The sequence below is a fragment of the Dama dama genome, chromosome 5, assembly GCF_033118175.1.
Source record: "Dama dama isolate Ldn47 chromosome 5, ASM3311817v1, whole genome shotgun sequence".
Taxonomy (NCBI): domain Eukaryota; kingdom Metazoa; phylum Chordata; class Mammalia; order Artiodactyla; family Cervidae; genus Dama; species Dama dama.
This window is the reverse complement of record NC_083685.1, coordinates 111,151,053-111,167,733: the sequence shown is the minus strand read 5'-3', so window position 1 is coordinate 111,167,733 and position 16,681 is coordinate 111,151,053. Positions and strand designations below refer to the sequence as shown.

The 16,681-nt window shown below is 44.7% G+C and overlaps 1 protein-coding gene across 1 annotated transcript; it reads left to right on the top strand.

Moving 5' to 3' along the window:
* Positions 1-769: 769 nt before the first annotated feature.
* Positions 770-4,281, top strand: LOC133056091 (keratin, type I microfibrillar 48 kDa, component 8C-1-like). The gene is made up of 6 exons (XM_061141200.1): positions 770-1,117; positions 1,221-1,303; positions 1,817-1,973; positions 3,506-3,667; positions 3,762-3,887; positions 4,057-4,281. Exons 1-6 carry the CDS (start codon positions 770-772, stop codon positions 4,279-4,281), a joined length of 1,101 nt encoding a protein of 366 aa, XP_060997183.1.
* Positions 4,282-16,681: the final 12,400 nt, after the last annotated feature.

Sequence of the window (16,681 nt, the reverse complement as noted above, 5' to 3'; positions counted from 1 at the left end):
CGATTGATCGACTTAGCGCAACACACAGCACATTCTGTTTCAGTTTCTTTTCCCGTATAGGTTATTATAGAATACTGAATAGACTTCTCTGTGCTTTACAGGAGGTCCTTCTTGGTTATCTATGTTACATATAACACTCAATTATTTTCAGTCTCTCCAGGTATTGACAAATTCCCTAAGCCCCAATGAATACTCTCCCTGAGAAAGGCTCAGAATCCTCATAGTTAATACAGGACAAGCTTTTGCTCTAAGGATGGGTTGAACGAACAGTGAAGCATGGGTAGACTTGAGAGAAGCTGGCTGGCCATTGAAAAGACTATTCACTCCACACTCTCTTTCCAAGGAGTCCAATGGCAGAAATTCATGGGCGAGGAGTTCCTGATTCCTAAGCAACTCCACCCCATGTCCCTGGCTGTCCTCCCCTCTGAGTAATGGGGAGAGCCACTTGGGGCCATGATGATTCTACCTCCTTTGAAGCCATCTGATGAAACTCTGATATCACCAGCCATGAGCACCCTGGAGGAGCCTGTTATGACACAAGCTGAATGGAATAATTTTATGAGTTGAGGGGGGACTCTTGGGATTCATCTAAGTAGCATATTTTGGAGAAAAAAATTAGCCAAAGCATTAGGAAAGGAAACTATGCTGAGTGCCAAGACGCCACCCACCATTAAGGGTATAAAAGGACCATGGAGAAAGGAGAGACTCAAACCTCATCCACTTCCACCTCCATCAGTTCACCTGTCCTTCCATCACCTCTCCCAGCACCATGCCTTACAGCTGCTGCCTGCCCACCTTGAGCTACCGCTCCAGCTGCTCCTCCCGGCCCTGTGTGCCCCACAGCTGCCGTGGCACCACCCTGCCCGGGGCCTGCAACATCCCTGCCAATGTGGGCAGCTGCAACTGGTTCTGCGAGGGCTCCTTCAATGGCAACGAGAAGGAGACCATGCAGTTCCTGAATGACCGGCTGGCTAGCTACCTGGAGAAGGTGCGGCAGCTGGAGCGGGAGAACGCAGAGCTGGAGAGCCGCATCCTGGAGAGGAGCCAGCAGCAGGAGCCCCTCTTGTGCCCCAGCTACCAGTCCTACTTCCGGACCATCGAGGAGCTCCAGCAGAAGGTGAGGGACTGGGCTGCGTGGGGGCACAGCAGTAGCTTTCTGTCTTTGAGCAATAAAATGTTCTTAGGTTCAAATGGTCCTCCCCATGGAATCTTGTTTTCAGATCCTGTGCGCCAAGTCCGAGAACTCCAGGCTGGTGATACAGATCGACAATGCCAAGCTGGCCTCTGATGACTTCAGGACCAAGTACGTTGAGGTTTGGGGGCCAGGTGACCTCCAAGGCCCCTGTGTGGGCCTAACATTGCCTGGAAGAGAAGAGAAAGCCATTTCTCCCTTTTAATTTCTCCTGGCATTTTTTTTTTAAGGCCGGCTAGGTAAAACCACTTGCAAACAGAGATCCAGACTCATGTGCTACTTGAGTTTCAGTTTATATCGCTCTTTCTGAAAGGCCTTCAACCCCCAAATTCAGAGACTGTAATGAATTGTTCTTGGTGAAGTTGATTGATTGGGTGGTATATTAACCAACAAAACTGACAGGAGAGAGAGTCCACCTCATGAGTCCCCTGAGTGCCTTCTGGTGTTGGGGTGAGTCCAAGGCTTCTCCTTCCTGTTTATGTAGATCTTGAAGAAAGCATGGATGTGAAGAGGCAGAAAACTGTCAGTGCAAAGAGAGCCAGGCCAATCCCATGAACACAAGACATGGGGCAGGGAGTGGGGCTTCCACCTGGCTCATTCTCCCACTCTGGTCTGTGCATGCAGGTACGAGACGGAGCGTTCATTGCGGCAGCTGGTGGAGTCAGACATAAATAGCCTGCGTAGGATCCTGGACGAGCTGACCCTGTGCAAGGCCGACCTGGAGGCCCAGGTGGAGTCCCTGAAGGAGGAGCTTCTCTGCCTCAAGAAGAACCATGAGGAGGTGAGAGGAAAAGAAACAATAGACTTCAGGGGTAAGCCTTTAGCATTGGGAGTCATGAGGCAACTGCTGTCAGACCTCCAGGGCTGGGACCCTTCTTTGAGGAACTCAAGGTCAGCTCTGGAATGTCGATGCTATCTCCATAGAGAGCAGGGGTGAGGTGAACTGCAGGAGTGGATGGTGTTGGAGATGCTGGGGAAGGACTTATATTCATTGAGGTCTCCTCTCTGCTGGTCCTGAATTTGGTGGTAGAGATAGAGGAGGGGAGAAAAAGGAATAACATGCTCTCTAGTCTTAAGGCTGTGGAGATGATCATGTAAAAACACAGTGCATCATATAGGTAGAGGGAAATAAGTATTATATGAAGTGTAAATATAAAATAGCTGCTATCGTGACATCATTATTCCCTTGCTATTATTCACCCTACTAGAAAACATAATCATTTAATTCCACAATTGTATGTTTCTAGCTAAGTACTCCAAATGGAGAAAATAACACATTTCCTTTTCTTGGTGTGCCTCTGTGTTTACAATGGAAAGCTCTGTCACATTTCATCCTTAGTGGATGTCACCTTTTTTCCTTGTGGGTTCAATGTCTTACAAAGTGCTCATCACATGACTTTGACATTTTGCTTTGGCACTGATATTCTCTCCTATCACTGCTCCTTGAGCATCACGGAGAATGGTTCTTATGTATCCGTCATTGTCAAGGGTGAGGGGAACACATGTTGGTCAGGTGAAATTCTGGGAGGAATTGGAAATACCTATTGTGGGGGAGCATGTCCCACCTGCAATGAGGTTAACTGTGATCCTGGGTGGGCATCTTGGATGGTCAGGGAGATAGTTGGACCTCAAGGAAGTTTTACATTCTGATTCTGATCTTATTCTACCATTATAAGCTGAGGCACTTAGTGATGACTCACTGCTTTTAAACAGCAAAAACACATTTTTGCTACATATCTTCCGGGATAGGCATGTAGACTGGGAAGTTTTGATTTACCTTTTGCTTGTCAAACTTGCCCAATGGGTATTTTATTACAGAAGCTTTTGTTGTATAGAGACAGTCTTTATATGTACATGTTGTACAAGCCTCAGGCTCTGGGAACAATCTGATCTGCCTGAAGGGAGATTGGGAAGTCTTCTCAGAGGCAAATCAGAGGGAAGGGGAGGACTTCAGCACTTTGGTCTAAGGGAAGAGACTGAGCAAAGACACAGATGTGGCAGAGCGTGGCGTACCTGGGGAGTATGGCTGGGAAAGCCGTATCTACGGGGATGTAATGGGAAAGAGGTAGGAAGGACCTGCATGTGTGAACGAGTTTGGACTTAGGCTTACAGAAAAGGTGAGCTTGTTTCAGTGTTGGGGGAAGGGAATGGATGTGATGCCTATTTGGGTTTATTCCTACACCATATCTGTGTCGGGGGAATGATCAGAATATTCCTTTCAGTGCATTTTGGGCAGGGTTGTGCTCACTTCCCTGCAGCAGGAAGATTGCAGATCCATTTCTGCGGGTTCATTTCTTCTCCTTCCTCCCTCAGGAAGCCAACTCACTGCGGAGCCAGCTGGGAGACCGCCTCAACGTGGAGGTGGATGCTGCCCCCACTGTGGACCTCAACCGCGTGCTCAACGAGACCAGGGCTCAGTACGAGGCCTTGGTGGAGACCAACCGCAGGGACGTGGAGGAATGGTACATCAGGCAGGTGAGCATCTCAGCATGTGGTCTCTCAGGACCCTTGGCCCCTAGGGGCCCTTCAGGCGGGGTCTGAGCCTGTCTTCTGCCCTTCGATGTTTCAGACTGAGGAGCTGAACAAGCAGGTGGTGTCCAGCTCAGAGCAGCTGCAGTCCTGCCAGGCAGAGATCATCGAGCTGAGACGCACGGTCAATGCCCTGGAGGTGGAGCTTCAGGCCCAGCACAACCTGGTGGGTATTGATGAGACTCCTGGTGAGGAGGTGAGGTCGGGGAGTCAGGGGCACTGGGATGCCTTCTGGACCATCCTCTCCTGAACTCTTGGAGCTCATGACTTATTTGGAAGCAATGGAGAAGCCCTCGAAGGAGCAGCTCTGTGACCTCTCCCTTTTTCCCCAACAGAGAGACTCCCTGGAGAACACCCTGACGGAGACAGAGGCTCGCTACAGCTGCCAGCTGGCCCAGGTGCAGGGCCTGATCGGCAACGTGGAGTCACAGCTGGCGGAGATCAGGAGTGACCTGGAGCGGCAGAACCAGGAGTACCAGGTGCTGCTGGACGTGCGGGCCCGGCTGGAGTGTGAGATCAACACGTACCGGGGGCTGCTGGACAGCGAGGACTGCAAGTGAGTAGGGGAAGAAGGGATCCTGGGAAAATGTGTGGTGGGTCTGCAAGACACTGTGGGCATGCCCATGTTGGCCATGTTTTTAATTCACCAAAGAGCACACATTCATGGAGTGTGTCCTTCATGATGGTTAGGCAAATGTGAAAGGTCAAAGGTGAAAGGCGTTCATCCCCTGCCTCAGGGAGCTAACAGTGGAGGGGTGGTAGTAGAAACTGTTACAACAGCAACTGCTGGGTAAGGGAGACTGTGTTGAGTTCTGTGAGATCTCAAGAGCATTAGATAACAATTGTCCACCTCTGCACATGGCAGAGGGAGAGAGATTTGGTAACAATCAAAGTTGATTGCAACTAACTTCAACCACTAAGAATCCAGATATATCTCATAAAGTACCTTAGCACTCTTGCCACTCCTCACCCCATCCCATTCTAAACCTCTGTGTTCTCCCAGGCTCCCCTGCAACCCATGTGCCACCACCAATGCTAGTGGCAACTCCTGTGGGTCCTGCTCTCAAAATCGCTGCCGTTAATTAAAAAACCTGCCTCCTTTTTGAAGACAACAACGAAGCCTAGAACAAGCACAGAAAAGATGCCCAGGTCCTGCCTTGGCTGGAGCTCAGTTACCATTTAGATACCTTGTCAAGCCAGCTCTGAAATTTCTACATATGGAAATGCTCTCTATGAGCCAAGACACACCTCATCTGCTTCCGATGTCTGGAAAACTCCCTCCTGCTGAAGGTCAAGTCTCTGTCTCTGAAGACAGTCCAGCAATCTGAGCTCCAGGTTTTACTTTAGGGTGTTTCCTCTAGGTATTGTGTTTCCTGCTTTCCTAGCTTCTTTGGTATTCTCTGGAATGCAAGGAGGCTACTTCATTTACTTCCCAATAAACTTTATTTCTCTGGCATAGTAAATGTGTTTCTCATACATATACATGCATTGTAAAGTACTTGTTATGGCTGTTTCATAAAAATAACCCTTCATTAGGAGGATGAAATGAGTTCAGTGACTGTCTCAGTCATATGTTTCACTGGTAAATACCGAGGGAGAGAGAAGGCTGTCTTCCTGGGAGGCTCCCACCCAGGAAGACCATGCAGAAAAACTGGCTTTTAAAACTCATGCCTTTCTTTTTTCTTTTCTTTTCTGGCCTTGGCTGCAATTGTGAGCATCCTCCCCAAAACTTACAGCTCTCTCCCACTCTCATCCCCATCACTCTGGAATTCTGTTTCCGTTTCTAACTGTGAAGACTAGCTCCTGTAGAGACTGTTCAAGAGGAGCTCTCCTCTCCTCTCAGCCTCTTGGCTGCACATGTGTGACCAGTGTAGATGCCTACTCTTTCCTTAGAAGGTATCTTCAATGATTTCCATCACCCCACACATTCTGGATCCTCTTGTTAGACCTCTGTTTTTTCTCTGTCTTCTGATTAGCCTGTCTTCCTCTTTCTGTCTCAAGAGGAGGAAATGCCTGGATTTGTGAGTCTGTGTTTCTCTTTCTACATCTCTCCTCATGGAGAACTTGCACCTGTATGCTGATGACTCCAAAATCTTGCCCCTCAGCTTGAGTTCCAGGTCTTCAAACATAGGACAGTTTCACTTGGTATCAAGCCATTACATCACATTTAATTGGACAAAAGCTTATCTTTGCCAAACTGGTCCATCTTTTTACCCACTTGTTATACTCAACACTTTGTAATCTAAGGACCCTTTGATGCAGATGGGTGTATCTCTTTACCTCTCTCTTTTCAGTTATTCTTTCCACTGGCTCTTTGCTCATATCTACAATGTTCTTCCATAACCTTATTATCATTTCTTTGCCTATCATTTCAAGAAAGGCCAATGTTCATTAAATCTCCCTACAACAAACATGAATCCTACCCCACGCTCACTTGTCTTATTACTGAATATTCAACACTTTCAATTCTATTGGCCACTATCTCAATGATTCATTCATTTTGATGCTGACTGACACAGCCCCAAACAACCATCTGTTGTGTAGTACTATGTGTGTTACTGAGGACACACAAATAAGTGAACCCCAATCCTAGACCACAGTGTGTTTATAGTCTTTAGAGTGGACAAGACAAAGAGACAAGCATCATACAGACAAACGTAAGTGTGGCTCCATAATTCAAAAAGATACCTGCACTCCAATGTATACTGCAGCACTATTTTTCAATAGCAAACAAAATGTCCATCAACAGAGGAATGGATAAATAAGATGTGTTACATATGTACAATGGGATATTACCCAGTCACAAAAATGATAGAAACTGTGTCATTTGCAGAGACATGGATGGACCTAGAGACTGTCAGAGTGAAATAAGTCAGGAAGTGAAAAACAAATATCATATATTAACACTTATATGTGGAATATAGAAAAATTGTATAGATTAACTTATTTGCATGTACTCCTTATTGTCAAATTAAGACTTAAACTGAAGAGAGTAGGGATAACCACTAGACCATTCAGGTATGACCTAAATCAAATCCCTTATGAATATACAGTGGAAGTGAGAAATAGATTTAAGGGACTAGATCTGATAGACAGAGAGCCTGATGAACTATGGTCGGAGGTTTGTGACATTGTACAGGAGACAGGGATCAAGACCATCCCCATGGAAAAGAAATGCAAAAAAGCAAAATGGTTGTCTGAGGAGGCCTTACAAATAGCTGAGAAAAGAAGAGAAGCAAAAAGCAAAGGAGAAAAGGAAAGATATTCCCATTTGAATGCAGAGTTTCAAGGAATAGCAAGGAGAGATAAGAAAGCCTTCCTCAGCGATCAATGCAAAGAAATAGAAGAAAGCAATAGAATGGGAAAGACTAGAGATCTCTTCAAGAAAATTAGAGATACCAAGGAAACATTTCATGCAAAAATGGGCTCAATAAAGGACAGAAATGGTATGGATCTAACAGAAGGAGAAGATATTAAGAAGAGGTGGCAAGAATACACAGAAGAACTGTACAAAAAAGATCTTCACGACCCAGATAATCACAATGGTATGATCACTCACCTAGAGCCAGACATCCTGGAATGCGAAGTCAAGCGGGCCTTAGAAAGCATCACTACGAACAAAGCTAGTGGATGTGATGGAATTCCAGTTGAGCTATTTCAAATCCTGAAAGATAATGCTGTGAAAGTGCTGCACTCAATATGCCAGCAAATTTGGAAAACTCAGCAGTGGCCACAAGACTGGAAAAGGTCAGTTTTCATTCCAATCCCTAAGAAAGGCAATCCCCCAAAATGCTCAAACTACCACACAATTGCACTCATCTCACATACTAGTAAAGTAATGCTCAAAATTCTCCAAGCCAGGCTTCAGCAATACGTGAACTGAGAACTTCCAGATGTTCAAGCTGGTTTTAGAAAAGGCAGAGGAACCAGAGATCAAATTGCCAACATCCACTGGATCATTGAAAAAGCAAGAGAGTTCCAGAAAAACATCTATTTCTGCTTTATTGACTATGCCAAAGCCTTTGACTGTGTGGATCACAATAAACTGTGGAAAATTCTGAAGGAGATGGGAATACCAGACCACCTGACCTGCCTCTTGAGAAACCTGTATGCAGGTCAGGAAGCAACTGTTAGAACTGGACATGGAACAACAGACTGGTTCCAAATAGGAAAAGGAGTACATCAAGGCTGCATATTGTCACCCTGCTTATTTAACTTATATGCAGAGTACATCATGAGAAATGCTGGGCTGGAAGAAGCACAAGCTGGAATCAAGATAGCCGGGAGAAATATCAATAACCTCAGATATGCAGATGACACCACCCTTATGGCAGAAAGTGAAGAGGAACTAAAAAGCCTCTTGATGAAAGTGAAAGAGGAGAGTGAAAAAGTTGGCTTAAAGTTCAACATTCAGAAAACTAAGATCATGGCATCTGGTCCCATCACTTCATGGGAAATAGATGGGGAGACAGTGGAAACAGTGTCGGACTTAATTTTTTTGGGCTCCAAAATCACTGAAGATGGTGACTGCAGCCATGAAATTAAAAGACACTTACTCCTTGGAAGGAAAGTTATGACCAACCTAGATAGCATATTTAAAAGCAGAGACATTACTTTGCCAACAAAGGTCCGTCTGGTCAAGGCTATGGTTTTTCCAGTGGTCATGTATGGATGTTAGAGTTGGACTGTGAAGAAAGCTGAGCACCGAAGAATTGATGCTTTTGAACTGTGGTGTTGGAGAAGACTCCTGAGAGTCCCTTGGACTGCAAGGAGATCCAACCAGTCCATCCTGAAGGAGATCAGTCCTGGGTGTTCATTGGAAGGACTGATGCTGAAGCTAAAACTCCAATACTTTGGCCACCTCATGCGAAGAGTTGACTCATTGGAAAAGACCCTGATGCTTGGAGGGATTGGGGGCAGGAGGAGAAGGGGATGACAGAGGATGAGATGGTTGGATGGCATCACCGACTCAATGGGCATGAGTTTGAGTAAACTCCGGGAGTTTGTGATGGACAGGGAGGCCTGGTGTGCTGTGATTCATGGGGTCGCAAAGAGTCGGACACGACTGAGCGACTGAACTGAACTGAACTGAACTTATTTGCAAAGTAGAAATAAAGACAGAGACATAGAGAACTAATGTATGGATACTAAAGGGGGAAGGGGTGAGTGGGATGAATTGGGATAGACATATATACACTACTATATATAAAACAGATAACTGATGAGAACCTACTATATAGCACAGGGAACTCTATTCAGTGCTCAGTGGTGACTGAAATAAGAAGGGAATCCAAGGAAGAGGGGATATACGTATACATGTGGTTGATTCATTTTGCCATACAGCAGAAGCTGACACAACATTGTAAAGCAACATTGCTGCTTTACAACAATTTTATTGTTGTTATACAACAATAAAATTTCTTAAAAAATGTGGCTTAAGAAAGGTGTAAATAAAAATGATGAATTTCCAAGGTGTGAGAGTGTTAAGAAGAGACTCCAAGAAGAAAGTAGCACACAATTAAAGCTTTGAAAACCCAAACATTATTCATATAAATTTCACCTGCTTGCATAGTTGATTGTGGGCCCTTCAAGAGAGAATATCTTCACCTAATTGAAGCCTAGTGTAAACCATGGAGTACTGTAAGTGGAATAAATAAGGAACAGTAATACTAATAAGGGTTCATGAGAAGGTTATTAAAACTTTATATACTTCCCATAGTTGCAACTTCAATCAACTATTACTGTATGATATTAGCATAATTCTGAAATAGAGTTTGATGGGATATAGTTAGACAGATGAGTGTGTGCAGGTCTAAGAAGAGGGAAAGTTTTTTAATCATGAGCTTTGCCTGGTAGGGAGATGAGAGAGCCTGACGTGTGTTTAGAGCCTGGCATACCAATTTCTATCCTGGAGCAGAGGATTAATGTGGTTTAGCAGAAGATGATATTGCAAAGTAGTTGCTACTGCTGCTAAGTCACGTTAGTCGTGTCTGACTCTGCGACCCCATAGACATCAGCCCACCAGGCTCCTCCGTCCCTGGGATTCTCTAGGCAAGAATACTGGAGTGGGTTGCCATTCCCTTCTCCAATGCATGAAAGTGAAAAGTGAAAGTGAAGTTGCTCAGTCGTGTCCAACTCCTTGCAACCCCATGGACTATATAGCCCACCAGGCTCCTCCGTCCATGGGAGTTCCCAGGCAAGAGTACTGGAGTGGGCTGCCATTGCCTTCTCCACAAAGTAGTTAGGGAGAGCCATATCTAGCAGCGCTTTGAATGGTTACCTGTAAGATTTGCTATTAAGGAAGGTTGACATAGGATCTATAGGGCAGCTATGTATAGGATGGATTGTAATGAGTCCTAGAAGTTTGTGAAAAAGAAGAAAGATCAATTGGGAGGCTGGTGAGAGAAAACGAGAACTGAGATGGCTGGTGGTGGTGGGGAGTGATGGGGCAAGTGGTGGGGTGGATTTCAGAGGCACATGGAAGCCGATTGGGGGTAGAGAAACAATGGAGAGAGAAGGAAAGAAACAGTATGGGTTGACTATCTGGTATGGTCAACATGAATAAAGTTTTTGAGGCTTAGAAAGTGAAATAACAGTGGTTCTCCAGGAGAGAGAGATGGAAAAGGATGACTAGATTTGGGAGAGATGTCAGAGAGTTACCTAAATAAAGATGATAATAGAGCTGTGGGAGTTGTTTAGACTGTCAAGGAGAAGGTCTTGGAGTAGGAATGAACCTTGGAGATCATTGTAGAGGATGACAGAACAGGCCTGGAGCTCTCCAAAGTCCTTGACCTGAGGTTTGCCTTGGTTTAGCTGAGTCTCTGAGGAGAGGGAGGCTACAGGCCATGGGGTCGCAAGAGTCAGATACGACTTAGCAACTAAACCACCACTGAGGAGATAGATGATATCTGGTTATAAGCAGTTGGAGAGGGAGGTGGGGATGCAACTGAAGAAGCACAGAAGTCTAAAGTAGTTAGTTTCGACAAGCATTCAGGGCAAGGAATATGAGTATTCAGACAAATCCACTGGGTACAGTAACAGGGAGATCACTGGTGGCTGTATGGAGAGATGGTTGGACTCTGGGTGAAGGAGTCATATTTCAAGGCTCCTTCACATCTGTCTTAGATCACCAACTCCATAGTGAACTTAAGCAAGAATTCAACCCAGCACATCCATAGTAAACATGAGGTTTACCTTGCTTTGTTCTCGTGTTCTTTGATAAATGTTTTAGCATCTGCTTTTCCCTTTGAAGGCTTCCCTGGTGGCTCAGCTGGTAAAGAATCTGCCTTCAATGTGGAAGACCTGGGTTCAATCCCTGGGTTGTAAAGATCCTCTGGAGGAGGGAATGGCTATCCACTTCAGTATTCTGGCCTGGAGAATTCCATGGGGTCACATGGAATAGTCCATGGAGTCACAAACAGTCAGACATGATTGAGCAACTTTGACTTCTTTTTGAGGTGCAGAGCAGTCACATAATCAGGTTTTCATTTCTTTTCTGAGTGGGCTCTGAATCCAGCTCACCCGGAAGATTAAAACCATTAAGGTTACATTGTCCTGGATTGTTTCACATTTTTTTGACTCCTCTGTTCTAGACTGGATAGAGATAAAAACATAGGGAATAATTTTGCATTTTTCTAACTTGACTTGTCCCTTAGAACCTCCCTGGACTCCATTCCTATTGAGAATCCAGGACTGAGTGTAACAGAAATAATGGATGCTTTGGAGAGGCTTTGTGGAGTGGTCCCTCAATTCTATTTGAAGTGTCTATATCTCTCTTTGCTCAGCTCATTTTGCTCCTGAGGTGACTCATCCTCCAGGTCCTCTACTACTTGTCCCTCAATAGAAATCCTGTGTATCTTCCCAGAGCCAAATCTGCTGGCTTAGTTCCTGTATCACCATCACAATTTCCCTCCTCAACGCAGTGAGGATAGTTGGCAACAATTGAGAACAATTTCCTTTATGGACCAGCCTGTGGAAGCCTTATATCCTGTTCTTATAAGCACTTCTAATTTGGGCTGGCTTGGGTGGGCCGGTGTTGATATTGGACAGTGTTTCTGATTTTCTTATCACTCAGTGAGCGATACTTCATCACTCTTTGGCGTAAGATCCCCCTGATCTGTGTGCACTCAGTGATTCCACTCCTGGCCTCTCTTTGTTATGTGTAAACATTAAAATTGGATAATTTATTTTAATTGGAGAATAATTACTTTAAAATGTTTGTGTGTTAGTCACTCAGTCGAGTTCAACTCTTTGTGATCCCATGGTCTGTAGTGCACCAGGCTGCTCTGTCCATGGGATCCTCTAGGAAAGTGGAGTGGGTTGCCATTTCCATCTCCAGGTGATTTTTCTGGCCCAGGAATTTAACCCAGGTCTCCTGCATTGCAGGCAGGCTCTTTACTGGCTGAGTCACTAGGAAAGCCCTTTACTTTGAAATACTGTGATGGTTTATTCCGTACATCAGCATGAATTGGCCACAGGAATATATGTGTCCCCTCACCTCCCTCCTCACCCTATCCCTCTTGGTCAGTAAGTGGTCCAATGTTACTTCGCATCTCCCACAGAATACATTTTACATTTCTGGTGGTGAGAACTTCAGGTGCAGTCCCTGGGCATCAGGGGAAAGGTTTTGGGAAGGAGGAGAGAGGCTTCTGATGCCTTTAAAGTCCTGCCAGAGGGAGGATGCCTCAGCACATCTGCCCTGACTCTACTCCATGGTTAAGAGTTTGCGTGTGATCTCTCCCACAGACATAGCCTTGGCTTCCATAATAAATAGTATCCTTCAACCTCAACTGCAATTTGCTCACATCTGGAGACCAGAAGCCTTACCATGGCGTCTGCCACAATTACATGAGCAGGTGTAAAAGCTTTCTGTTTGTTAGCAGTTGATTTGCTCATCATGTTTATTGAAGGATCATTGACTAGAGACAAGGTCATTGCTAACATAAAGGTAAGAATTCACAGAACACAGTAAGTGGAATAAATAAAAGGCAATTGCCTTCCAGAATTTCTGGGAAGTGAATTAAAACTTGGCTGTTTTCTCAATAGATATAGGTCCTCTCAATCATCATCTAATGACCACTATGTAGTGATCATAGTTACTTCTATGCAAGATGTGGGATGGTTGCATTTTCTAAACATTGCCCTCCACTGTTGAAGATACAGGATACTTATTTCTGGATTATTCCATCCTAACTGAGATGAAAACTACAGTAATGGTTATAGGGATCCCCATGGACATATTTACCAGTCTACAACACACTATTCTTTTCCTGTTCTTTAAAAGGTGCCATTCTCTAGATTTTTATCTTTTGAAGCTTGGGGTATTGAAGAAGGGGAGAAAGAGAAAAGCTAATGAATTCAGCTATTCCCTGATGGCTCAGAGATAAAGAATTCGCCTGCAATGCAGAAGACTTGGGCTTGACCCCTGAGTCAGGAAGATCCCCTGGAGAAGGAAATGGCAGCCCATTACATACATTATAATTTTACAGTCACAATGTGTATCTGACCCACTGAAGATGCTATTCAGTTTGGTTTTTATCCAACTCACTGGACTGGTTCCCAAGATAAGCACACTCTCTTGGAGATGAAGACTTGCTTTCAGTGAGGATAACCAAAAGAAAGAGTCCAGTGAGAGCAAGTTAGAAGAAGGGGTGATCTGAGTAAGGCTATATGGGAGGAATTAGCATGTAGCTACTAAAAGGAAGTTTAGCTACTAAAAGTAGCTACTTTAAGGAGTATTTTTCATATCTTGCGCACTGATAGATTGAACATAAAATCCTCATGTTTCATGTCTCCATCTGGAATAGCAAAAGGGTAGAATATGTTTGCCAAAATATATAGATGGTCTTGAAATGCCAATGAAGCATGTAATTTAAATCTAAGGGAGGCACAATGTTTACTTAACAAAAACTAGTCCTATTTAGGGGCTTCCCAGGTGGCACCAGTGGTAAAGAACCTACCTGCAATGCAAGAGTGCTGGTTCAGTCCCTGGGTTGGGAAGATCCCCTGGAGAAGGAAATGGCAACCCACTCCAGCATTCTTGCCTGGGAAATCCCATAGACAGAGAAGCATGGCAGACTGCAGTCTATGGGGTGGCAAAGAGTCAAACATGACTGAACGCGCATGTACTAGTGCTATTTAAGTCATTCTCTAGTGCCTCCTTTGAGCAGGCCTTTATCTTAAAAGACTTTTGTGTGTTAATTGATCAGGTACTTTGGTTTAGAGGATGAAGAATGTCACATACCTTATGTTGCAGTCAACAAGACATCAGACATTGCAGCCAGCCCCTGAGGGGATTCAGGATGGAGAAAAACAGGATACTGTCCCCAAATGTTGTTCAGTTACTCTCAGTTGTGTCTGACTCTTTGCGACCCCATGGACTGTAGCATGCCAGGCTTGCCTTGTCCTTCACTATCTCCCAGAGTTTGATCAAACTCATGCCCATTCAGTTGCTGATGCCATCCAACCGTCTCATTCTCTGTCACCCCCTTCTCCTCCTGCCCATAGTCTTTCCTAGCATCAGAGTCTTTCCCAGCATCAGAGTCTTTCCCAGTGATTTGGCTCTTTGAATCAGGTGGCCAAAATGTTGGAACTTCAGCTTCAGCATCAGTCCTTCTAATGAGTATTCAGGGTTGATTTCCTTTAGAATTGACTGCTTTGATCCCCTTGCTGTCCAAGGAGCTCTCAAGAGTCATCTCCAGTAGCACAGTTCAAAAAGCATCAATTCTTCAGATAGCTGAGGTGCATATCAAAGGAATGATTTCACTGTGCCCAGACTCTTACATCGTCCCATACTTAGAAAAGTGCTAAATTCATTCACTTGAGATATTTGGTTTTCTTTAATTAACAGTTATCCTTTGATATTCTGACTACCTAGTTTTTACTGCAAAACTCCCATACATCCTGGATCCTCCCTTACTCCTTTGAGGCAGTCTCTCAGAGCTCTCTGAGAGGCTGTCTTCTGGGCTTAACCCCTCAGGAAGTCCACTGGATAAAACATAATTCTCAACTGAAAAAAAAGAAAGCATGTAACTTAATGTGATGACTTTTTTAGAGTCACATCCTTTGGAAAGGGCTTCCCAGGTGGCGCTAGTGGTAAAAAACCCACCTACCAATGCAGATGTAAGAGACTTGAGTTTGACCCCAGGTCGGGAAGATCCCCTGGAGGAGGGCATGACAACCCACTCCAGTATTCTTGCTTGAAGAATCCTGTGGACAGAGGAGCCTGGTGGGCTATAGTCCATAGGGTCAAAAAGAGTAGGACACGACTGAAGTGACTTGGCACACATAGCATGCACACCATTTGGAAAACTGGGATCAGGCATTTTGACATCAAACCCAGTAAATCTCCCTTTCCCCCCAAGCTTTTAGTGGGTATTACATTTTCTTTTAGTAGACTTCCTTTCACTAGAATAGAAGCGACCTTTGGTTCTTTGATAGAGAACAAACTTTTAATTCTTGGCCAATTGTAATTTAGGAGGTGATATTGCCTAATAGTGGTTGAGCCCCATTGCACTCAACCCTTCTGTGCATCATTGCATCTCAGTAGTGAGAAGACTGGAAGAGGGAGATAGTGTGAAGAAGAGAGCAAGGCCATTGGAATCAGAGAAGTGGGGGGTTTTAATGCTGGCTCCACCACGCAAGATCTCTGTGACCTTGAACAATCTCTCAAAGGTTTGGTGTCCTCATTTGCAAACCCTGCAGTGTTATGTGTGGATTTAAAGAGACAGTATAAATAAGGTGCTTAGCACAGTGGGTTCCCAGTAAGCAGAAGCCATTCTAACAACATGAGAAATGGATATTCCCTGCCATATCAGTAAACAAAGGGTGTCATAGTCTTCAATGATTGCAGTCACCACCATTGGTGAGCTGGTGAACCCTGAAGGAACTCAGGAAAGAAAGAATACCTGCCATCTAGCCATCAGACTGCAGCCATTCCCCTTGATGAGCCCTGAGGAAACTCAGGATGTGAAATTACAGGATACTGGCCCCAGAGAGCCGAGATGCATATCAAAGGAATGATTTCAGTGAGCCCAGACTCTTGCATCTTCTCATACATAGGAAAGTACTAAATTCCTTAACTTGGGATATCTGGTTTTCCTTTAACAATAACTTTTGACATTCAGAATACTGGCCCTTTGTTGCAAAATTTATGTATAATCTGGCTCCCCACCTCACCTCCTCAAAGCATTTCTCTCAGAGTTACTTGAGATGGTGTATCCCAGGCTTGAAGTCCTAAAAATTCCTGCTGAATAAAACATAGCCCTCAACTTTTAGGTTCTGAGTATTTTTCAAGTCAACAAATGTCATACTTTGTATAAGCACAGAGTAAAATCTTCCTGAAGAGTAGGTGATCCCAAGATGTTAGTTTTCTTAATGTTCTGTGAACATTGAATAATAACAGAAATGGAGCCTGGGGGGCTTCCTGCAGCCCCCTAGAAAGAGGGTAGAATTGCCTCCACCTGGCAAAAGGACCTTGGACAGGATGACCTCATAATCCTTTCCGATCTCAACTTCCAGGATTCCCTACCAAATAGTCTGCTTTTTCTCACAGAGTCTTTACTGAGCATGAGGTAGATGAGCCACTGACCTTTCCTTGTGTAGAAGAAGTGCCCCCAACTCTGGAGGACAGGGCATTGCTATCACAAACTCTATAGCCCATGAGTAAGCGCTGCTGTTGGCAAGATATGGGTGGGTCACTTTGAAGCTCTTCCTTAACCAACCAGCATGATTGTTGATGAGTCCTGACTTAGCAAGAAGCCCGAGTAAAACATTTTATGAGGTAAAGGACTCGCGTGAGGTGGCTAAATAACATGGAAAAATTGGTAGAGAGGGCAAAAAGGGGTAACACTAAGCGTGGCTACCACACCCACCACTGACAGAATATAAAGACCTGGAGAAGACCAGGGCATACACCACAGAAAGGAACCAGGCTTAGAAACGGACCTTCAGAGCTCTGCT

Excerpts from the sequence above, each read along its gene's own strand:
- LOC133056091 (XM_061141200.1), top strand. The coding sequence starts at position 770 with ATGCCTTACAGCTGCTGCCTGCCCACCTTGAGCTACCGCTCCAGCTGC. Across the intron at positions 1,118-1,220 it reads TCGAGGAGCTCCAGCAGAAG|ATCCTGTGCGCCAAGTCCGA; the intron begins GTGAGGGACTGG and ends TCTTGTTTTCAG. Across the intron at positions 1,304-1,816 it reads TCTGATGACTTCAGGACCAA|GTACGAGACGGAGCGTTCAT; the intron begins GTACGTTGAGGT and ends CTGTGCATGCAG.